The sequence below is a fragment of the Nannospalax galili genome, unplaced genomic scaffold, assembly GCF_000622305.1.
Source record: "Nannospalax galili isolate Female #2095 unplaced genomic scaffold, S.galili_v1.0 scaffold56, whole genome shotgun sequence".
Classification (NCBI taxonomy): domain Eukaryota; kingdom Metazoa; phylum Chordata; class Mammalia; order Rodentia; family Spalacidae; genus Nannospalax; species Nannospalax galili.
The window spans coordinates 1,190,821-1,214,570 of NW_008340065.1; the positions used below are offsets into that span (position 1 = coordinate 1,190,821).

The 23,750-nt window shown below is 45.5% G+C and overlaps 1 protein-coding gene across 1 annotated transcript in view; it reads left to right on the plus strand.

Moving 5' to 3' along the window:
* Zfhx3 (zinc finger homeobox 3) overlaps window positions 1–23,750 on the plus strand; it is a 243,173-nt gene that overhangs the window by 141,637 nt on the left and 77,786 nt on the right. Inside the window, exon 4 of the mRNA XM_029564419.1 lies at window positions 595–826. Coding sequence (XP_029420279.1) covers window positions 595–826 — 232 coding nt within the window. The remainder of the gene's footprint in view (window positions 1–594; window positions 827–23,750) is intronic.

Sequence of the window (23,750 nt, forward strand, 5' to 3'; positions counted from 1 at the left end):
CACTTTGGTTCTGCATTACTGCCCTAGAGAACCTTACAGGTAGGTTGTCCACGAGCTGTCACCAAAGCCAGGGGATGGCTGGCTTTCTCTGTAAGGGTCCAGATAATAAAACTTAAGTCTCTGCAGACCATACTATCTCTGTCACTGTTGTTCAACTCTGATGCTTCAAAAGCCTCTATAGATTGTGTGTCCATCAGTGGACCTAGCTGTGTTCCAACAAAACTTTGTTTATGAAAACAGGTTGTAGGTGAGATTTGGCCCCTGGCCACAGTTTGTCTACCAGTGCTCTAAATAAAGCAAGACAGCCTGGAGTGTGAAAGGAAGACCCTTTTATAATGGTGTGATGCTGGGAGGGCCCTGTCAATGAGCGCTGTTACCAGGTACTATGGAAAGCTACCTGGGAGTGCCCATTCAGGAGAGAAGGGGGCACTGGGAAAAAGACAAGTACTCCACGTAAAAAGTCTTAGCAGCAGCCACCATGCACCATCACATCCTCCAGCTGACATGCCTCTGGCTGTTGCCAGTAGAGGGGTGGCCTGTACCATGGTAAGCCTGAGTGCCTGACCAAGGGAGTGTCCCTCTTCATTTCTGCAGCACCTGCAGCAGCACGAGAGCGGCGTGGAGGGCGAGAGCTGCTACTACCACTGCGTCCTGTGCAACTACTCCACCAAGGCCAAGCTCAACCTCATCCAGCACGTGCGCTCTATGAAGCACCAGCGCAGCGAGAGTCTGCGCAAGCTGCAGCGGCTACAGAAGGGCCTTCCTGAGGAGGACGAAGACCTGGGCCAGATCTTCACCATCCGCAGGTGCCCCTCCACTGACCCAGGTAAGGCAGGGGGAGGCCATGGTAGGCCTATGCAGAAGGCCCTGCTGAGGGCAGACTTAGCTTAGTCATGCAAGCTGGCCCTTGGGTCTGTTACTGGAGCTTCAGCTGAGCATTGTGTTCTGGGTGGAAGAGCATGGTTTGACTTCTTCTTAAGAACCCCAACACCACTTTATTGTACACACCTGGTCAGTCACAGGAGCAGGCCTACAACGGGTCTTCTGCCCCCAACCCCCACTTTCCTCTAGCATATACTCTAGATTCTGTTATCACTTCACACCGACCTAGTCGATGCTACCTGTGTGTCTTGCCTACTATTAGGAGTGTTTGAGACCTCCAAGTCTGGTCTTCAGAATTGAACTTAAAAGAACATATAACCAGCACCCGTGATAAAACTCTTCATTGTATCTGAAAGGGATTCCCATTGTTCTGTGAGCCCAGGCTTCCCGGCTTCGAGGCTCTGGTAGAACTTGCCCTGGAGACCTTTTCTCTCTTTCTCCCCTTTGTAAATCTTACTCCTATTGGGACCTTATTTGGTAGAATGACCTCCTCGACTTTCAGTCCTGTCTCTTAATTTGGCAGTACAAAATAGTCACTTGTTTCTTTCAAAACAATAAAGCAAATCAGATGTGATGTGCAGGCTTGCCTAGCACCTGGGATGCTGAGGCAAGAGCATCACAAGTTCCAGCCCACCTGGGCTACATAGTAAGACCCTGTCTCTAAAGGAAAGAAAGAAAAACCCAATAAAGCAAAGCCTTTTGGTACTAGGTCCCTGATCTTATTCTCCAATGAAATCTTTTTAAGGTTTTTTTTTTTTTTTTTTTTTTTAAAGAAAAAAATGTTCCTCGTTACTAGTCCACACTCAACATACATACCATTGCCTGTTCCTTCCTGTCACTAAGCCACCTGTGAAGGGATCCAGGGCCTTTTCAGAGACTGCCTGCTGCTCTGTGCTCTTTCTCTCCTATAGAGTTTGAAAGGGTTGCTTGTAAGCGCCTCCCCTTGACTTCAGGTTGTTTCTCTGTGGAACAGAAGAGGGGGATGCTTCTCCTGACAGTTATCCATGCTCTTCCATGGCTCTTAACCCCTTGGTCCTCAGGGAGCCACTGGGCATTGGACCCTAATTCGCAGCTCCTGGCCTCTTGAAGCCTTGGTCTCCTGGTTGGACACTTCAGCGGAATCCTGCATGTCAAAATGGTCCCACATCTTGGACACAGAACTTCCGAGATGTCTTGTGGGTTCCAGCAGGGACTTTGAGCTCATTTGCTTTTCTGTGTGACTCCATTTTGCTAATGACATCACCACATGGGGGGCTTCAAGCCATTCCTCATCCCTCTGTTTCCTTCAGCAGCTTCTCAGTTGCTCAGCTTTGTGGAGTTTTGATCTTCGTGCTGTCAAATTATGCGTTTGAATGGTTTTTAGAGGTGAAAAGTCGCATAAACCTTATGAAAAATGGCACAAGCCTTCCACATTTCATTCCCCAGGGGAATGTGTTCAACTTTTGGAATTTTAAAGATTTACTCTTTCTCAGCATGTATCTACAATTGCTTTTTAAAAAATAATTTTTAACATTTATTTATTTTTATATGTATGAGTGTATTGCCTGCATGTACGTAAGTGCACCTGTGTCATACAGTGCCTGAGAGGTGAGAAGAGGGCATCAGGTCCCCTGGAACTAGATGGTTCGTAGCCTCTGTGTGGGTGCTGAGAACAGAACCTGAGTCCTCTGCAAGAGCAGCCAGTGCTCTTAACCGCTGAGCCATCTTTCTAGCCCCTACTATTATTTCTTGATGCATTTAAAAATTTAAACACTATCTCTGGTTTTCTGCGAGACAAGGATTTCCCTAGTGTGCTAAACCCTCTTATTCCCTACCTGCTCAGACATGTATCCATGCAGAAGCTTACACAGACCCCACACAAACAAGTGCCCCCAGTACCCCACCGGGCCCCACCCGTCTCTGCCCTATATACACTCACACACATGCCACCAACACCTAACATAGGCACAAATACTATAGTGACACATGTCCTATCACATGCCCCAGAAACACTCAACAAACCCTACCCACATATATCCCCCCCCATAATACTCTAAATACATAGTGCATTCCCACATACCCTCTTAACATACTTAGTTTGCCCACAGATATAAAGACTCACCCTGTGTACACATACACCAATGCCCCCCCCATCTCTTATAACCCTCCCACTGTACTCCCATCCCCCTACATGCCCCCTCCTCGCCTCCCTCCACCTTCCATTAGGATGAAATAATAATTGGGGGTTCTATTAATATTCAGTATTTTCATTATTATAACTCTATAAATATTAATCACAAGTGAGCCATGTAGAGTTTTCTAATTTCATTTACTTTCTTGTACAACTTTTTGTTTTCTCTGCTTTTCTAGGTACTCATGATTAATTCATGGCCCACCTTACCCTGCCGGAGTAGACGGTTCCTAATCTCTGAGAGCTGTGTGCTCTCAGTTTTCCCCTAGCTTCATTTCCTCCTCAGGCATCCTGCTAAGCCCCTCCAAAGCCCTGGGCTCGCCAGCTCCTGTCAGGCTCCTCCTGTGGCTTCTTGGCTGCCTTCTCATTCAAAATGAAGCTGCCATTCCCTCCTGACAGACCTCAATTTAGGGATTTTTCTCCTGCTAGGGTAGTTGAGGTCTCCCATCCCTGTGAAAGGCAAGTTCTTCCGAGAATGCGTAGTTCAGGAACGTGCTGTTGGCGGAGAAAGGGATAATCTCTGCCCTTTTTAGGCCTCTACAAGACTGTCCCTACCCTTGTGTTTCCAAATAGCTTTTCTGATTGAAGTTTAACTGCCGCATGCACACGGCTACTGCTTCATGTCTGTCCCTATCCCGCTGCGGGTTAGCGACACCAAGAACTGGCAGCCATGGACACTCTCCTGGCCTCAAAGCCTGAGACCATTGTTTGCCCCAGCTCTGAGGTCCCTGGTCCCACCAGGGGCGCTGCTCGGCCGTACTCCTCCCCAGGATTCTACTGTGCTGTCATTTCATGGGGTTTTTGTTCGTTCTGCCAACATTTGTAGACTTGTTTCATTTGTGGTAGTTTTTTTCCCCTGTTCTGCATGTCGTTGTTTGAAACCTCCCTTAAAAGCGCGTCTCTTTCACTCTTCTTCCTCTCCACTCAGAATTCCCTTTTTATTAATGAGGTGCCCCAAACTAAATAGTGTACAGCTGCCATCTCACCCAGGTCTATGGCATGGAACAAACGGTCCCCTGTTTTATAATGTAATACTTCTATTTATGCAGTCTGCACTGGAATTGATTTCCTACATGCTGCATTCTGGGTTCCTTTCATTTAATGCGTATTAGGGGACCCCCCACCCCTACTCCCAAAGTGTGTGAGATGCTTTAGCCAGGATGATCTAATTCCTTTGCACATTTCAGAAGTCCTTTTGTGTGGTCTTTGGCCTCCAGTCCCTGTGCTGCTCCCACAGCTCCCTCCCTAGCCTGCTCCCTTCCATACTTGCTCCAATTGAAGTTCACTTCATCTTATACTGGCGACAAAGGGACAAATTACTAGGTAATACACTGATATTAACAGGAACTTGGTTCTGTTCTAGAAATCTTGACATGTGGCTCTCTGTTGTTAGGGATTGGCTCTTAGAAACTTGAAAGAGTATCTTCAAGGAAAGGGACATTTGGGGCCCCGATAGGCCTGGGCTATTTTAGATCATCAGCTTCAGATTTGTAAACACAGACTTTGTAAGTACTCCTGATTCTGTCCTTGTTATGAGAAGGTTCAGGACTCAATCCTCCAGCTATAAGTGTCATTCCCAGGCTACATGAAGCATTAGGAAGCTGTGAGCCCCTTTCAGCTCCTTTCCCACCCTGACCTCAGGCCAAATGATCATTAGTGGTCCAGCTGTCTAGAGGTTGATGCTAGTGTCCTGTCATTTAATGCAACTCTGGCGTTCATTCTTTTTTTCTTCCCTCCTGTGGTCCATGTCCTAAATAGTGTAATGCAAAAGCCTCTACCAGTCACCTCCTTTTTTCTTGAAGACTTCATCCTCCAGTCTCAGGCGCCTTCTATGGGGGTCAGGAATCTTGCTCATCAGATACAGCTGATGGAATAAACCTGTGAGCAACTTATTCCTGTGGATGATAATGATACTTTTTCCCAGTCTCCCTGTGTTAGCTCACCTATCTGCTGGTCAGGCAAGTTTACTACCTAGCCTCTTAGATCGTGAACCTACTGATCTAAGAAAGGAGTAACAGGTCCAGGAAAGTATGACGGTTTCCTTCATCCTTTAGAACTTTCTGGCAATAGCCAGGCTTGATATATACTGTGATGGCTGTGTAGCCTGTAAGAGGTCTATCAATGAGTGACAAAGTGTGGGTTCTGCCACAGTGTATGGGCAGTTGGGCTGCTGTCCCCCAGGTGGCCCTGCAAGTCTCTGGTGCTCCTTTTAGGTCAAAGGCAGACCAAGTCTTGTGGGTTATTTTAGTGAGTTTGTTTTGTTTTCTGAGATAGGGTCTCTCTTTGAAACCCTGGTTGGCCTAGAACTTACCATATAAACCAGGCTGGCCTTGAGCTTGCAACAGTCCTCCCCGACTCTGCCTCTTGAATGCCTGGATTAAAGGTGTGCACCACCATGCCTGGCAAACTTTGAGGCATAGCCTGGGATAGCTTAGCCCTAACCTTGCTATGGAGCTGAGGCTGGCAAACTTCTGATCTTGTCCCACTTCCTTCTGAGTTCTGGGACTAGAGGTGCATAGCACACCTGGTCCAAGTCCTGGTTATAGTCTTCTTTCCACCCTCAGTCCAAAGTCACACACATGCACGCTCGCACGTTCGCATGGCTAGGGTTATAACTCATTTGTTGACCCCTTGCCTAGCATGTGCAAGGTCAAGTTTGATCTTCAGCACTACAGTAAAATAAGATAAAATAACCAGGTGAGGCCCTTACATTCCCTTTGAATTTTTTTTTTTTTAATTTGACTTGGACTTTTGATTCTTAGTTTGTCTGTTCTGGGAGAACACGTGGCCTCCTGACTTAGTTGGGCTTTTGTCTTTTCCTTTTGTCCCTATCTGCAGGAGGTCCAGTTAGTCATCATCGTGGGCCTTATCTAGCACTTGCTGGCATCGGCACTCTGCTTTCCTCATGTGACTGGAAGCTCTAGAAAGATGGGAAAGCTTACATAGGTGGATCATTTGTAGGATTCATTTCCCTATTTGCTTATTGAAAAACTATTTCTGGCTCCTGGGTGAAACTGTAGTTAATTTTTCTTTATCAGTGCCCTAAGCTTCTAGAATACAAGAGGCCGTTTGTGTTTTTGCTTTTGGCCTTCCTCTTCCTCCTCCTCCTCCCCCTCTTCCTCCTCCTCCTCCTCCCCCTCTTCCTCCTCTTCCTCCTCCTCCTCTTCCTCCTCTTGTTCCTCTTCCTCCTCCTCTTCTTCCTCCTCCTCCTCCTCTTCCTCCTCCTCCTCTTCCTCCTCCTCCTCCTCTTCCTCCTCTTCCTCCTCCTGTTCCTCTTCCTCCTCCTCTTCTTCCTCCTCTTCTTCCTCCTCCTCTTCCTCCTCCTCCTCCTCCTCTTCTTCCTCCTCCTTTTCCTCCTCCTCCTCCTCCCCCTCATCCTCCGCCTCCTCCTCTCCCTCTCCCCCTCCTCCTCTTCCTGTCCTCCTCCCCCCCCTCCTCCTTATTCCTCTGGCCTTAGCTATTTTTTTCTTTCATACAGAGATAGCCAATCTTTGTACATATAATTTAATTATATGCTTCTTTATTGAGAGCTGACTTGAGTCAGGGCACACAACTGAAGTTTCCTCTGGGTTCCTGGCATGGATAGACTTTTGTAAACCAGCTCAAGCACTTGAGATAGATGGGTGATGACTCGGTTTACAGAGGTCACGATTGTTCAGAGACCCTTTTGCCTGGAGCAAAAGACATCATCCCCCTTGACTGACACATTTTTTGTTTTCAGGGTGGTGAATTTCTGGGGTCAGGGAGGTGATTGCAACATGCCCGGCGATGGGGTGGTTTTGGTGACAACCTTTGGCTTAGTGCATCTTCTTCTTTAAGCCGAACTTCACTGAGTACTCTTGAACTCTTACAGCTTAAGAGAACAAGAATAGATACCACTTTAGCTTGCTCATTTGGCTTAATTTTTAATTTTTCAAGATTGGCAAGAGGCTGCCCTCTAAACATGAAGTATATCTTTTTAATTTTTACGAAAAGAACTAAATCATATATAATTTCAGTCCAGTTTTTCTCACAGCATTAAAACATGTTGCAGCCAGCTCTTTACTGGTCTGAAGCTTTGCTTTTATAAAACCAGTGTACCTCTACTTTCCCTGTTCCCTTTTACTGTGTCTTTGTTGACAGGACTGTGGAAAGTGTAGGGCAAAAGTATGTCTGACTCAAGACACCAAATGCAAAAGAGTATCAAAACAAATTGGAACGACTAGAAGTTGTGTATGGAGGAATGGCCCTCCTAGGGGTTCATCTGTTTTAAGTACATTCCCTAGGTGATGACTGTAAATTGGGGTGTTTTAGAAAGACATTTTGCAAAGATCCAGAGAGTAGTACATATCAACAAGAAAGAGACAGTAGAACTGTTCAGTGAAAAATGGAGTTTATAAAACAATAGCTTGATTTTTTTTCTTTTTTTAAAGAAATATTTTCCTTACACCTTTCAGTGTAGCCATGTTTGAGCAGTTTTTTACTTGGGGATCTCTGACTGTTTCACGGGAGGGATCTATTTATGTGGAATCAAACAACACCAGCCCATGGAAAGAGCACAAATGGGTGATGAGCTTGATGGAGCTTTTCAACAACATAGCAAGGGGTAAATCTTGACTGGCATTTGTTCACAGAGACAGTTTTCCCTTTGTGGGTGTGATGCATTTGTGGTTTGGTTCCCTTTTGATTCTGGTGCATTCTGCATCCACCTGGAGAGGCCAAGAAGAGTTCTCAGGGTGTACACTGTCTTGTTTTTCTGTTGGAACAGAGTTCTTGATTTGCCTTAATTAGTCCTCTAACAATCTACAAAGGTCAGTGCCAATTGCCTGTTCATTTACATTTGTAATTGTGATGGCTCCTGATTACATATTCCTTGTGTCAATCCTTCCTCTGAGTACATGCTGGAGTACCCTGCTCTCCCCCTCCTCCCACATGCCACACATATACGGGCAAGAGCACACTCTTGCACACGTGCACACACACACACAACTTGAACCCCAGCTCTGTGTGAAAGCTGAAGGTCTCAAGAGCCCTTTGTAGTGGTGGCCCTGGGATGTCAGTGTCTGCTGGACAGGCACCTTTGAGAGGCTCTTGCCTCTAAGTTGAGAATATAATGAAGCTGGACTCAGGGTGTACACTGTCTTGTTTTTCTGTTGGAACAGAGTTCTTGATTTGCCTTAATTAGTCCTCTAACAATCTACAAAGGTCAGTGCCAATTGCCTGTTCATTTACATTTGTAATTGTGATGGCTCCTGATTACATATTCCTTGTGTCAATCCTTCCTCTGAGTACATGCTGGAGTACCCTGCTCTCCCCCTCCTCCCACATGCCACACATATACGGGCAAGAGCACACTCTTGCACACGTGCACACACACACAACTTGAACCCCAGCTCTGTGTGAAAGCTGAAGGTCTCAAGAGCCCTTTGTAGTGGTGGCCCTGGGATGTCAGTGTCTGCTGGACAGGCACCTTTGAGAGGCTCTTGCCTCTAAGTTGAGAATATAATGAAGCTGGAGTCAGAGAAGTTAGGTGGATACCAGGCCAGAACTCTGAGAGCCATTATCTGGGAACCATCTTGAACTGGGTAATTAGGGGCAATTAAACTTTTCTGCTGGCTCCCTGTAAAATATGCTAATAATCTCAGAAGGTGGACATGGGCAGAGTGCTACTTCAGTGCTGTTACACACTCCTGGCCTGGGAGGGTCCCTCTGGAGAGTGTGTCACATCTCCAGGAAGGGCCTCCTACTAGCCTGCACTCCCTGTCTGTGTTTTGGACAGATACCTGCCTCTATAGCAGGTGTCTTGACCTCAGATCCATGGCTGCGGAGGTTCTCCCCCAGTCAGCCCTCCTTGCTCTACAGTACCACTTCACAAGATGCTTTATTTTTTCTGGGATGATCAAAGCTATGCTTTGGTGTTACTGCCAAATCTCACACAGGAGCACAGTGCAGCAGTGTCCTTGGCCGGGGCTCCATTGTGTCCTCCAGGCTATCCTCTTGAATATGTACCATTGTGTGCTCCAGTGGTCACCCAGCAGGCACAGCGCATGGCTTCTCTCCACTAGGAAAATGATAACAAATGACACCAAGAAGAGAAAAAAAAGGGAACTAAACCATGCTAGCAGTTACTAGAATTAGGGGAGACATAGTAAGGTGTGTGTTTATGTCATGGTCTGCTGTTTGAATTCAGAACATACTGGAGATCCCATTTGGCTAATCAGAGCTCAGAGACACTGGAACCCCTGTGGCTGTCATTTCTTACTGTTACCTTAGTGAAACGTTATCTCACTGCATCTCATGTGGCCTTGGAAAGGGGAATCCATGGAACTTTGAAAGTTTGAAACCTGTCCCCCAAGTGTGTATGAATAGCTTGTCATTGAGAGGTGTTTTTCCTCAGTTGGGAGGTGAGGGTCCTGTAGTTGACTTTAATTGGTGGGGGGGGGGGCTTGTGCTGTTCAGCAGGACGTGGCACACATGCAGTGCAGTATATTGATCCTCATCCCAGCCTATGCACCCAACACTTCCTTTGTTGCTGCAGTGTATTTTTCAAGAGAAATAAGGATTTGCACTTGCATTGCCTTGGGGAATGAATGTCCAAAGTATCCATTTCTGGGGCTACTTATATCCCATATGAAACTGGTTCCCAGCCTTGGTAGGGGGCCAAGGAAGAAATAGAGCATGCATCTCTCTGCTCCCAGAAATAGCTCAAAGGCTTCTTCTTAGATGTGCAGATGTTAAGAAACCCCTTCAAACTGTGACCCAATTAGAAGAATTACAGTTCCAAATGATTCCCCCCCCCAACATAGGCTAACACTGGAAAAATTTGTGTCCTTGAAGTCACTGCAAGCACAGCCTCTACCTCCCTGTTCTCTGGACTCTCGGGTCCTTGCAGAGTCACAAGGGAGCTGCTCTGGATCCTCTATGAAAATCTAAACTTAAATAGAAGTTCGGTTCCTCTGTCATAGTTGCCACATTGCCAATCTTTCGTGGTAACATGTAGACCACGGCTGCTCGTGACAGACTTGGAGAACAATCTAGAACGCTGTGCTAGGCAACACTGGGTTCCTCACTGGGAGCCCTCGGGCTTCCAGCAAACCTGGGTGAGGTGTGGGTTACGTTCTTCAGAATTTCATGTTTGTGGTTTGACTAGATGGTGCCCACCTGCTGCCCGCTGTCCACCAGGCTGGATGGACTCTCTTTCTTGCCCTCCCATCGCTCTCTGCTTCCTTTTCTCAGCATAGGAGGAATATGGCTCGAGAAAGGCATTTAATTTACTTTAATTTAAAGTTACAGCTTTTCCCATGAGCAGTTTTGCGGGACTTTGAAAGGACTTTGTTTGTAAAGGTAAGTTTTTCAGAGTGGATGTTAGAGGTTTTTTATAGTTTTACACCTCATGACTATCTTGAGACCTTTTGTATATCTGCTAATAAAAGAAGCTATTTATTGCTTTTTAAAAAGATCCTTGACCTCTGCTCTAATTAGAATATTAAAACTAGACAGCACGTAGTTTTCTTGGAACAGGCTTGCCTATTGTTTTACTCCAAAATTTTATTGAAAATTGGCATTTTATTATAAAACCTGAGAACTTGCTTGTTTTTCTGTTTCCAGTGCTCTTCTGCAAATTGCATTGGTCTGGTAGGGCTACCTTGATGCACCACAAGGCTTAACAAGCACGAACTATATTTTCCTAAGGGCTCTGGAGCCTGGAAGTTTGAGTACATGGTGCCAGCCTGGTTTGGTTCCTGCTGAGGCCTCTTTCCTGACTTGTAAATGGTGCAGGCTTTCTCGCCTCCCTTCTCTTGTCCCATGTGTGAGCCTACCTTGTGTGTCTAAGAGCGCCTTTCCTCCCTATAGGACGTCAGCTAGGTTGGGTTAGGGCCTACCCTGAAGGCCTACTTGTGACTTAATCACTTCTGAGAAGAGCCTATCTCTAAATCAAGGCAGGCCTTGAGGTCCTGGTGGTCGGGATATGTACATAGGCATCCAGGAGGAGCCCAGGTCAGTCTGTAACATGGCTTTTCTGATACCTTTTCTGTGGCCATCTGGGTGTGGCAGGGGAGTAGAGTGCAAAGGTGATTGTAGGAGTGAAGGGAGGTGAGCAGACACCCTGATCATAACTTCCCAGTACGCTGCAAGGGTCTACGAGGCCTCCCTCAGTTTCCCCTCCCAGCACTTTGACCTTCTTGTGTGCCTTGGCTTATACATCGCCAGAGTGACCTCAGAAGAGAGCTAAACAAGGCTGAAAGAACCCAGAGCGGCAGTTCAGGCCACTGTTCTCCCAGCTCATCTTACTGTGTTGAGTGAGGCTGACATAGCCCTTACTAAGCCTTCTTCCTGGAGGTCCTGAAGGTGTCAGGCAGCCCCATGTGAGAGTACTCTGGTGCCTGTGCCTGTCTGAGCACAGTTGGCGATTCTGAGAGTTTTGCACCAGTCTGCAGCTTCAGGCTCCTGTGAGTGCTTGTTATAGAAATGGTTTCTCCCCTTTGCTGCCCACAGGTGCTTTGTAGGACTGAGCAGTACATGTTGGATTCATGCTAGAGTTTGGTGGCCCTGGTTTCTTTGCTCTGATTATGGTAAATGCCACCACCAGCTCTCTCCACCTTGTCTATTCCATGACTTGTTAATGCCATAGAATTGTATGTGTTATAAGTAGACTGGACTTCATCCACAGAATTTCAGGAGTAGAAAGTGCCCAAAGAACTTATTTTTCCTGTTTTTTTTAAAGCATTAATTAATTAATGATTGATGGGGGATATACATGTTGAGGTCAGAAGACAACTTACAGGAGTCAGTTCTTTCCTTCCACCCTGTGGGGGATCGAACGCAGGTTTTTAGTCTTGGCAGCAAGTGCCTTCCTCAGGTTTAGCCATCACTCTGGCCCTCTTCCTGGGTTTTAACTTCTCTGTGTCATATATTCCAGGAGGAAGAAAATTAAAATCAAGGCCAAGATTTTTTGAAAAGGGAGGGAGAAAGAGTTCCAAGAGGCTAGAGAGGTGCTGAAGAATTAGGGAATAAAGAGACGAAGCCTGTAAATGAGACATAAGAAGGGAAATTAAGAAGAAAAACAAAAGAGAAATACAGAAGGGGAACATGTAAATACTATTTTTATTGACATAATTGTACATATTTATGGGGCATAGTATGATGCCCAAGTACAGCATGTGACCACAGAATGAGGGTATTAAGTGTTTCTGTGTCCTTCAAACATGAGTCATTTGTCTGTGTTGGAAACTTTTAAACTCTTCTATTCATTTTGATATTTTTACTTATTTATTTTTATTTTATGTAGATGAGTGTATTGCTTGCATGTATGTAAGTGCACCCATGTCATGCAGCACCCACAGAGATCAGAAGGCGGCTTTGGTTTCCCCTTGAACTAGAATTACAGACAGTTGTAGCCGCCATTGGGGTGCTAGGAATCAAACCCAGGTTCTCTGCAAGAGCAGCCAGTGCTCCTAACTACTGAGCCATCTCTTTGCCCCCTCATTTTGAAATCTCTCACAAGTTGTTGTAGACAGTTCGCACCCTACTGTGCTATAGCAAACAGCCGGCTCTTCCTGCCCCACTGTGTGTGCTTCCCCCTCTTCTGGCCTTTATCACCAGTGGCCGCCCTTCTGTCCTGTTCTGCTGTGAGGCTGAGACAGCGGACGATCTCTGCCTTTTCTTACTCCTCTAGAAAAGAATCGTGGCTGAGCAAGGAGTGACCTTAGCCCCAGAGATCCGGCTCTTTTGCTGTAAACTGGCAGTGTCTTCAGGATGGCCAGGTGGCACTTTGGAGAAACTGTGTGTGTTTTCCCCTCATTGGGAAAGAGGCAAACCCCAAACAGATATGGGATGTCGGGTGCCCAGAGAGATGCGGACAGATGGGAAGCTGTTCTAGGGGCTTAGGAAGAGTCTCGATTGGGAGCTGACAGCAGGGCTGCATGGAGACCAGATACTGCCTGACAGCTCAGCAAGCACAGGCACCTTCGGCTGGAGGAGTAGGAAGCTGGGCAGAAGCTGGAAAGGAGAGAGCAGTCTCCGGAATGCAGCCCAGCTGCTGGTGCCACAGCCCACAGCAGGGTGTGGGGATGAGGTGGGTGAATTTACTCCAGTCGAGATGGGAAATCATCAGAAAAATGAGTGATTTGCTCTCTTGAAGTTGCAGTGGAAACGTGGCCTACATGTCCAAGATAGTTCAGGTGTGAGTTGTGTCTCTCCTTCGTTCCCTACCCCAACATCCTCCAGGTAAAGGAGCCTCTCTAGGCAGGGACGAGGGGTGCTCCCATGTACCACAGCTCCTGGAGGGAAGGACCACTATAGGAGAAAGGGTCTCGCGTTGATTCTGAGCAGTGAGGAGTCCACACACTTGTTTGGCGGGGATCAGAACGGCTCTGTGGGATTCTCGGCTTTAGTCCAGGACTCAGCAGGGACTTGCTTTGTTTTTCCATAAAAACCAGAGTCCTTGCTGGGTGCCTCACGGCCTGAGCATGACGCACAGGGAAGATGTCTGCGTCGGCCTTGAGGATGAGTCCTCTGCCTCAGTGCACACACGAAGCATGGGGACAGTCACCCTCTGATGGGTGGCCACATCACAGAACGTCCTGGGATAGGAAGTTTCTTCTGGTTTTTCCAGGGCAGAATTTCATCTGACTGTGTGATACCATAATCTGAAGGAAGCCCAGTGCTTTAACACTTGGTTCTCTCAGTGTCCCCAGTACTGCGTGACCAGAGGTCATTATCTCATCTGGAGGCCTGATGACCCACCTCCGACTTCCGTGCCTAGCCTTTGACAGGCAGGCCTGATCTAATTCCCCAGCCATTTCATTCTCAGTGGCTGGGTGCCCAGACCCCAGGCAGATCTGAAGACTTCCTTAGAACACAGGAGACCGGAGAGATTTGTGCCATACTGTACTGTTTTCTCTGGACTTTTCCTTAATCATGAATGTAGACTGGGGCTCTTTTTGGTCTGAATTTATTTTATTTATTTTATTTTTTTTAGGGGATATATGTTGGTCAGCACCAAGATTTCTAGACACTTCTTTAAGGCACCGTTGAGAAGACCCTAGGAGAGAGTGGTGTTGGCATCTATCCTGGGTATTTGGAGAGAATGTTTCAGCCACACCTCTCTGCCTTGTGTGAGGACAAATTCAATTTATTTCAAAAACCTAGCTCCAGGCGGCCTTTTCTATTTGTTTCTTTAGGAGGAGGAAAAATTGAAAATCAACAGCAAGCTGTGGTTTGACCAGCCAGCAGAAGAGAGATTATCTCTAAAGGATATGAGAGGTTTAATCATTTTAATTTTGTTTTTATTAAGGTTTATCCTAACTTTTCCCCCCTTCCCCAACATTCTCTGGTAGAGGAAAAGGAGAGAAAAGGAGGTAATATAAATATCCAGAAAACTCTTAAATATTTGGCTAATAAAAATCTCCATTGGGTGGTGTCTGGCAGGGAGAAAGTAGCTTCATAGCTAGGATGACAAGCTGAGCAGGGCAGGCCCTGACAGCAACCAGCTTCCTGTGCACCTTTAGCAGATGCTGGTTGTGAGAGCTCATAGCTGCTGCTGACCTGAAGAAGAAACTCCAGTTGGTTCATTCTATCCACTCCCAAGCAAGCCAGGCTCCTCAAACACTTGTTGCTAAGAAGTTGAAATTTACCAGGACCAAGAAAATCTCCCATTAGCCCCTCACCTCTTCTGTCATGGTGAAACATCTGAACCTTGCGATTTGGAAGGTGTGCTTTAGACACCAAGGTTAAGATAAAGATTGTCTTTTGTTTCCACATAGAGAAACTCTGGTTTGTTTTCCAGTTACCACAGAAAATAGGCTCATATTCAAAGTTAATTCAGTTGTCAAAAATCACTAGATGCAGATGAACCAGCCCTCTGGTTCCTGGTAGTGTCCCCCTCCTCCATGGCTGTGGAACCCCAAGAAGATATGGCTGTTCCAAGCACCAGACAGGGTGTTTCCCTACTCGGGAATGCTAGACTTGCCAAGAACACTGTTCCTGCCACCACAGGAAACTCACTCATCTTAGATATCGCCGCCGCCGCAGGATCAGTGCACTGTCATCTGGTTTAGATTGACTTGAGCTGGAAGTTCTACTAAGCCTGCTACATATCTGCATCAAGCTTCACAGGACTTTGGACATTTTTTTTACAGGCAGATGGGCTGCTTATCAGAAGAGAAGCAGTGTTTCTAATGGTAGTTCCCGTTCAGTGTCTTCAAATCAAGTTGAAACCACATCAAGGCTTCAATCTAGCATCTGTGTGAGTGAAGACCGTGCCCCTTGGCAGGCCATGTGGACAGTTAGTTGTATACTCTGTCAAAGTTTCCATTGGGTCTGAGGGCCCCCTGGGCATTTGGGCTGTGCCATCAGCGCTGAGGGCTTCCGTTGAGTCTAGAACCTCTGTGCAGGCCTGGGTTCAGAACCAAACAAGCTCTCCTTGCTGAGAAAGGCACTGGGAGCTGAGTGGCTGCCCCACGTCAGAAATCTTGCTACACCCGACTGGCTGTGTGCCAGGTAGGCGAGTGAGCCAGGCAGCCCCAGTGACCTGTAATTTTAAAACCTTTATCAGAATTACCTGAACCAACCATGGGCAGTTTTCTTGGTTACTTTGCACTGGAGTTGGAGGAACATCGAAGTTTATCTCTGTGAGCTTCGTGGTGGAAGCCCATCAGCAACAGGTTGGGCAGTTCTCTCTGAAAGAGAAACCCCACAGCTCTCCTGTTCCAGAGCCCTGTCGTCGAGTATTCTGAATGGCCATAGAAATGCTGATGTATAGCATGAGGTCCTGGTGCCTTGTTTGTGAAGCTGTGTGGAGTATGAAGGTCTTTGCACCCTCTGCTCTTTCCAGGCATTTTTGCTGTGGATCACAGGCATCCTGAGTGGTTTACATAAGGTCCGAGGTAAATGTTTCCATAAACAGCTTGGGAGGAAGGCATCCAGGCACTGAAGGGTAAGGCCCCACTGGCTCAGAAGCTGCTGCCCAGTTTCTTTCAATCTTCCATGAAGTCCTTCCTACCTGCTGCCTGCCTGTGGAGTCTCAAAGGCTGTGTCACTGAACAAGAGGAAGCTGGACAGGACCTCTGCTGGGCCAACCCAGTCTGGCTCTTTAAAAACCACCTTCCCAAAGGCCCCCCCTCATTCTTCTCATTCTTTTTATTTCATTGGCTGAAACTTGGTCATGTGACTATCATTGGTCAGTATCTCCAGCTACCGTTCTTAACTGAGAGAAGTGCACCCTGAATAAAATGAGTGTTCGGATAGCAAACAGCAGTTATTAGGAAGGCAATTAGAAGTCTTAGCCACATATCTTTTGAAAGATAAGGAGGGGATTAAGTAAACTGTTAGGATGATTTTGTGATGGGAAATCTAGGTAGCCATTAAGAATAATGTTGTTGATTAATATTTAAGGATATGGAAGACAGCGCCATAGACTGAGGGGAAGCAAAACACAAAACCATATGTAATCTTCGTTTCCTTTAAAATGTGTATAAATATACTGAGACATTGCCCCAGATTATGGTTGATTGTATTTCCTTCACACTCCCCGCCCAATTTTCAAGATCATTCAACAATAGGCACTTATTCCTTTTATGATCAGAAAAAAAAATGGCAAACTTTTAAGTGTAAGGAATAGAGAACCTGGTAATTACTGCCTCATATACGAAATATACTTGATGGGAAAAATAAAATGAGTAATAAAGGGGAAATCTATAAACATGTAGTGATAATGGAATGATGGCGAATGGATCTAGTGCGAGGGATTCATCAAGAACAAATCCCATCACGCTAACAAGATGAAATGAATTAATGTACGTGAATTCCCAGTGAAGACAGAAGTCATACAAATGCAAATTTTATATGCTTGGGGCTCTAGATGTGCAGCAGAAACACCATTTTCTCCATGTCTTTATGAGGTTATTCAGTGGCAAGTTCCCCTTGTTGGCATTGGAAATTCTGGGTGTATTGAGCTTTACGGCTGCTTATTAAACCCATGTTAGTTGAGTATTAGTTGCTGTGATAGAATATGGACGAATGGAAGAAATGGCTCCTGCCTGTCACCATTTTCTGGGACATCAACGTGTGTGCACATACACACAAAACTGGGTTCATGATGATCTGTGATACCAGAGAATGTGTCTTTGTCCTTTGTGGGTGTGAGGAATTTGGGGACTGGGTGGTAAGGAAACTCCAAGGAGAGGGCCAGCCTTTATATGAATCAGTGTATCTGAATCGGTGAACAGAGGCAGGCAGAAGAGGGTCCAGGGGTGTTGGGAAACCTCAAATGCCAATGAGCAGGTCATTCTAGCTGAAGAAAGGATCTTGGGCAAAGACTGAAAATTATCCCCCCCCCTTTTTTTTCTTTTTTGAGATAGAGTCTCACTATGTAGCCTTGCTGTTTTGGAACTTGCCTTGTAGACCAGGCTGGCTTGGAACTCACAGAGATCTGCCCACCTCTATCTCCCAAGTGCTGGGATTTAAGGTGTGAACCACCACATCCCAGCCTAAAATAAGTACTTTTAAAAAATATTATTACTCCAAAGAGAGGCCATTTTTAACTAAAATAAATATTTTTATTCTTTGAGAATTTCTTACGATGTATTTTGAGCATATTTACTCCTGACTCCTCTGCTTAACTCCTCCCATATCCACCCCCACCCCCACCCCCTCTTCTACCGCCATACTTTTTGGGGGGGGGGGTTGAGACAGGGTCTCCCTGTAGCCCCAGCTGTCCTGGAACTCACTATGTAGACCAGGCTGGCCTTGAACTCACAGAGATCCGCCTGCCTCTTCCTCCTGAGTGCTGGGATTAAAGGTATGCGCCACCACGCCCAGCTTCCTTTTCTTTTCCTTTAAAAATAATAATAATAATAATAACCCATCGACTCCAATGTGTGCTATCCATTTATTTCTGGGAGTGTGGCCGTCCACATGAGCATGCTGACCTACCTGGAGCCATACCTTTAAAAACCAAAAAACCGATTCTCCCACCTCTGGAAGCCATCAACTATCTATAGCTCATTTGTTAGGGGTAGGGGTTCATAAACCCCTTTCCACTCTATGCTAGAATGTTGGCTGGCTTGATCTTGTAACCATAGCTGAGTTCATGAGTGCAAGGGTCCTTCCTGTTATGCCCAGGAAACAGTGTTTTGCTCCAACTTTCCCCAACCTCTTGCTCCTACAGTCTTTCAGCCCTGTTTTCTAAGACCTTATGGAGGGGAGTGTGACATAGATGTCCCATTTGTGGCTGAGCACTCCACAATCACTTATTCTCTGCACTTTGACCAGTTGTTAGTTTCTGCGTTAGTCATCATCCACTGCACAAAGAAACGTCTCTGAGGAGGTCTGAGAGCTGTACTCATCTATGGGGAGAGACAGGAATTTAGAGGGCAGTTTGCTATCGTGTCCGTTTAGGAAAATAATGTCTTAAATGCTAAATGGTTGTAGTATTCTTTGATCTTTTGATCCAAGCTTTCTTCATTTCCCCTCTACCATTTGAAAGAGGACTACTAGTGTGAATATTATGTATTTATTAAAAAATAAATTAATAAACTCCTGTCTTTCCCATAATCTCCTAAACACATTCAGAACCCAGAAGAAAATTTTCACATGTTAAATCCTGACTAAAAGAAAGACTGAGAAATAGAGCTCATATATTGATTTCTGGGCTGGTTCTGTTGAGGGGAACTGCAAACACTGACAAGCTCTATTTTTATTTAACATTTTCATTAGTAACATGGAAACAGTAGTAAGTGAAATCTGTATGAAATCTAAAATCTATAATGTGTAGAATACAAATACTTATTAATTGAAACATCTAAAATTGATCTAGAGATATCAGGAATCTTGTTTTCCATTTGTGGTGTTTTGAATTATTTTTAAGTTGATGGAATTTCACTTATTAAGAGCAGTGCACATAGTAAAGAAGCCTCACACCCAGATTCCTCAATGGGAGCCTTTTCCCAACTGGCTGTCTATTACTTTCTCCCTTTCAGACACTCTGATTCCCTGCACGCACATGCAGGATGTTTGTGGGTACATGAACATGCATGTATCTACTCACAGATACATGCTTTATTTTAAAAAAACCATTTCAGATTAATTTTAGATGTGATGCCTCTTACTAATATATATTTCCTAAAAACAAAAGCATTACTTCACTTTTGAAGTAGAGAACAATTGCTGAAATCAGGAAGCACTAATAGAAAACTCTTAGCACTCTATTGACATTATTCAAGTTCTCATAGTAAATATCCTTTGTATGAAAAGAATGTCCCAGACCACAGTGTGTGTGCTCAGCTATCTTGTCTTTTTAATGCCTTGACCTAGAATTTCTTTCTTTTTTTTTTTTTTTTTTTCCTGAGATAGGGTCTCCCTGTGTAGCCTTGTCTCAACTGGAACACATTATGCAGACCAGGCTGACCTCAAACTTACTGAGATCTACCTGTTTCTGCTTCCTGAGTGCTGGGATTAAAGGCATGTGCCACTATATCCTGCTTTTTCTTCATCTTCTTTTATGCTCTTGACATATTTGAAGCACCTTTGCTTCCATTTGGGTTTATCTGATGTTTCCCTCTGGTTAGAGTCAGGCTATATATTTTGGTAGAAATTATGAAAAAGGTGATGTCAGTTTCACCCCATGGCATGCTACCAGGTTGTACATGGTACTGGTTTTCTCTTCATTGACAGTATCAGCTGTGGATACTTAACTTTACTGGTTCCTTCTAGAGCACTCCATTGGGCCATCAAGTTTTTAAATGAGACTATTCTGAGAAAATAGAAGTTAGTAAAAATCAATAGAGCTATTTGATGAATGAAGTAATAGTCACTGAGGTTTTTTTTTTTTTAAGTTGGTACACCATTGTCACTTTTTCTAGGTGATTGATAGGTTCACCAAGTTACTAGGCGCACGCTTCCAAAATGCCATGGATTACTGACAGTACAGGTGAGAAGTGGTGAATTTTGGAATGGCCAAAGAAACCCTTACAGTATAAGAAGAAGACTGGGGCCTGGGGAGTAGAGTACTTGACTTAGTAAGCATGAGGACCTGAGTTTGGATTCCCAGTACCCACATAAAATCTGGATGTTTCAGCTTGTGTCTGTGACCCCAGTGCTAGAGGGACAGAGTCAGTTGGATCCTAGGAACTCACTGACCAGCCAATCTAGTGGAAATGGTAAAAGTAAGGTGGAGAACAGCAGAAGACACTCCAGATCAACCTCTGACTTCCACATGCATAGGCATAGGGGAGTTTACATGTACAGGTACAAACACACATGCACACAGGCACTCACCAATAGAAAAAGAAAAGAAAGAAAAAAGAAGGTAGGCCAGAACTTGTATTCAGGGTCTTGGGAATGTGAAAGTTGGTACTGTAAGTGTAAATGTAACCGCTAGTTCCTCTAAACAAAACAAAACACGTTGGTTGTCGTTGATCTGTCTGCTTTGCTTTTAGTGGTGACTCTGGGCCGGATGCTGCAGAGTGGAGGGCTGGGCCTCAGAGGGAGCAAGCCAGCTTGGCAGCTTTGTTCAAGGGCATGGGAGGAAAGTGGGGTTCTGGAGCCAGGCTTGCTGTTCAACATTTCAGGTCTCCTCAGCCTCCCAGGGTTTTCCAGTGCATGACTTGGTAATAGCATCTGATGAACTCTTCGTTTTCTCCATCAGCGTCTATAAAAATCCAAAGCCCTGTTTTAGTATTTTCTGTCTTCCCTGCTTTCTTTGACAAAACAGATGGAAGCAGAGCTTTGTCCTGGGATGGCTGGGGCAGCGTGGGCTTAGCTTCACCTTCTTTGATCCCTTTGGTCTTCTGGAATCAGCCTTTCTTATTGGGTCACAGTCGTGATCTCGCCTGTCTGTGCTTGTGATTCCTGTCAAGGTGCGTCTCGCTTTCTTCCTCTCTGGAGGTGGCTACTTCATACCCAGTCTATGTGTAAAGAGGACTGCATCTCCAGCTCCATACATGGACAGAGGCCCTTCACCCCTGAGTCTTCAAGAGTGGAGGAGGGGCCATGGCTGTGTCTGAAGATACTATCTTTCAGGAAAAGATTCCTGAAGAGACCACTGGACTAGACTCTGAAGACTGTTGATTTGCCTGTGTATAGAAATCATGGGCATGCACTCCATGACCATGTTATAGAGGCTGAGAGGGTGGATGGATGGGGACAGAAGTGATAGCCAAGTGATACCTAGAAATGACCATGTTCTCTTTGAGAATGAGACCTGAGGCTCACCTTTTGAGGGAACCATGAGACAGTCATAGCAAGAGTCTGATGATCCCTCCTTGTGTGAGGTGGGTGATACTGGCTCCCCAGCAGAAGGTGGAAAGATTCAAGGGTGATGCTCATCTATGCTGACAGATAAGGAAGTAGTGTTTAGGCAGTTTCATCTGGGAGAGCAGTGTGGATAGAGCTGCTGAGGATGGCTGCAAAGGGTTGGACTTTGGTCCCTAGGTGGGTTCTGATGCTTGCAGTGGGGAAGAACAGACAAGGAGTAAGTATGGTAGAAAGGGAGAAGAGGTGGTTCCACTGGAACTACAGTCTCTTTCCTCCTCCTCCACTTTCCTAAGTGAATATAGCGCTTAGTCTGTACCACAGCTTTGCACACATGATCATAATTATGTACTGTTTGTTTATCTCGTATTGTTCCAAAAAGATTTGACAGCCGTGTTTGGCTGATTATTTAATATCTGCTTACTATTCATCCCTAGAATTGTAACCCTCTTGGGGCAGGGAGCATGCCTTCTGCTGCTCAGTAGTTCCTCAGACAGAGCCTCTGCTTCCTTGGGTACCCTCTTACTGGACCCCGCTGGCCTCCATGGTGTGGGCCCCGAGTATGCTTGTTCCCACACGTGGAATGTGTCTTTCCATTGCTGTTGTGTTTTTTGTCCTTCTTCCACAAATACCCTTTTCACCAATCAGTGAAAATTAGCCAAGCAAACCAGCTAAACAGGTTTATACAGTGGACCAAGTATATTATCTGAAACCACCACCGTCAGAAGGAAGTGCTCACACACACAAGCTTTCTGTAGACTGCAGTGTCCCTGGATCCGTTCCTGGAAATTTGACAGGAGATGACTGCGTGAGCAAAAAACAGATGATCCAACCAAAATAGTGGATTACTTGTTTAAAGCATTGTCAACAATGAGTAAAAGAGGAGTTGAACTACCGCTTGGCTCCAGAGGGCACCAGCTCATAGGGTTATGGTGTTGCCCCTTACAGCCTTTGAAATAAGGTGTGTCTTTTCTGAAGTGTGCTGCCTCTGCCCTTCCATCCTCTGAATAGAAGAGCACACTTGGTTCTCAGTTCCTGCACTTGCTCATGCCTAAAGCTCATGTATTTCCAGTGTTCCGTCCCCTGGATGATGCTGATTCTAGACTTTTTAAAAGTGCTGGTTTTTCTAATTTCATGTAGCTATTCAGAGTAGCCATCTTAATGCACTGTGCTGCCATTATTGACTTTTTGTGGAGCAGAATCAAAGATGAATCTTTCTCTTGGGTCATGGGTGGCAAGTGTCTGATGTACTGAGGGCTGAGGCTGAAGATTCCAGGCTCAGAGTCCAGGACTTCATTAGCGAGACTTGAAGTTTGTACTCCCTGGTCAGTTTTGCTTCCACCCAGAATAGGAAACATTGATGCCAATAAGACATGTTCTGAATTACCATCTAAGTAGTCTCCCCTTCAAAATAAGAGATGCAATATGTGCTTATTATTTTATTTTCAAAATTACAATATCAGGGAGGGGGTTGACTCCAACCTCCTCAAAGATCATGACTATTTGTATTTTCTAGAACTTCTCCCCCTTATGGAAGACTGATTCAGAGAATCTGTGTGTTGAGTATTTACTGCATATCCTGTTGTTGACAGGTTACTTTCTGATTTGTGGTGTAGCTGAGGCTGCAGGTTGAATTAATGCCCATGTGGTTGAAGGACTTGGGGTGACCGGGTCACTTCCACTCCTAGGCATTCAATGTGTTGAAAGATGTGAGATTGCTTTGAAAGTCCTCTGGGAGAGAAAGGGCCCCGTGAATGTCCTCTGACACTTGCTCTGACCCAGCACCCATCACACATCTGTCTGCATCTCCTCCACTCTGAGGGAACCCTTTTGTGGTCCTTTTCCTATGTCAGACAGTAAACACTCTGGGCTTTCAGATCAGACCTGGTTGAGAGCTTTTGAAAAAGTCACGTAGGAGTTGTGATTCCCACTTCTCTAAGCCCAGCGACCTCAGTCTGGTGACTGCCTGAGAATTCTTGAGCTTTTCAGGTGATCCAATGAAAGGCATGGTCCCTTGCCTATGAAAAATACACACACACACACACACACACACACACACACACACGTTCTTTCAGTGCCTGCAGCTGAATACCTTCAAAGCTTCAATTCTCTTACCTGTAAAAATGGGTGCACATGTACTTTTGAGGGTCTACCTCATTAATGCTTATGTGACAGTTAAATGAGAGCATTTACATTGAAGGGCCACACTTCCCATGGAGCCATGGCGCATTCTTTCTGATCCACATACACCTGGTGCCCACTCTCCATCTCTGTCTATCTGCCAAGGGAGGAAGGTCACTCCCAATTCATTTCCTAGGACAGAGCCTGGACAGATTTTTTAACTCTGTCTGCAGTGATTTCTTTGTTCTGTTTGTTTCCTTCCTCTACTTCCAGCACCCGAGACACCTCAGATTATCTTTCTAGTCTGCAGTTCAATTACTCCCATTCTCCTTGTCCCTATATGTGT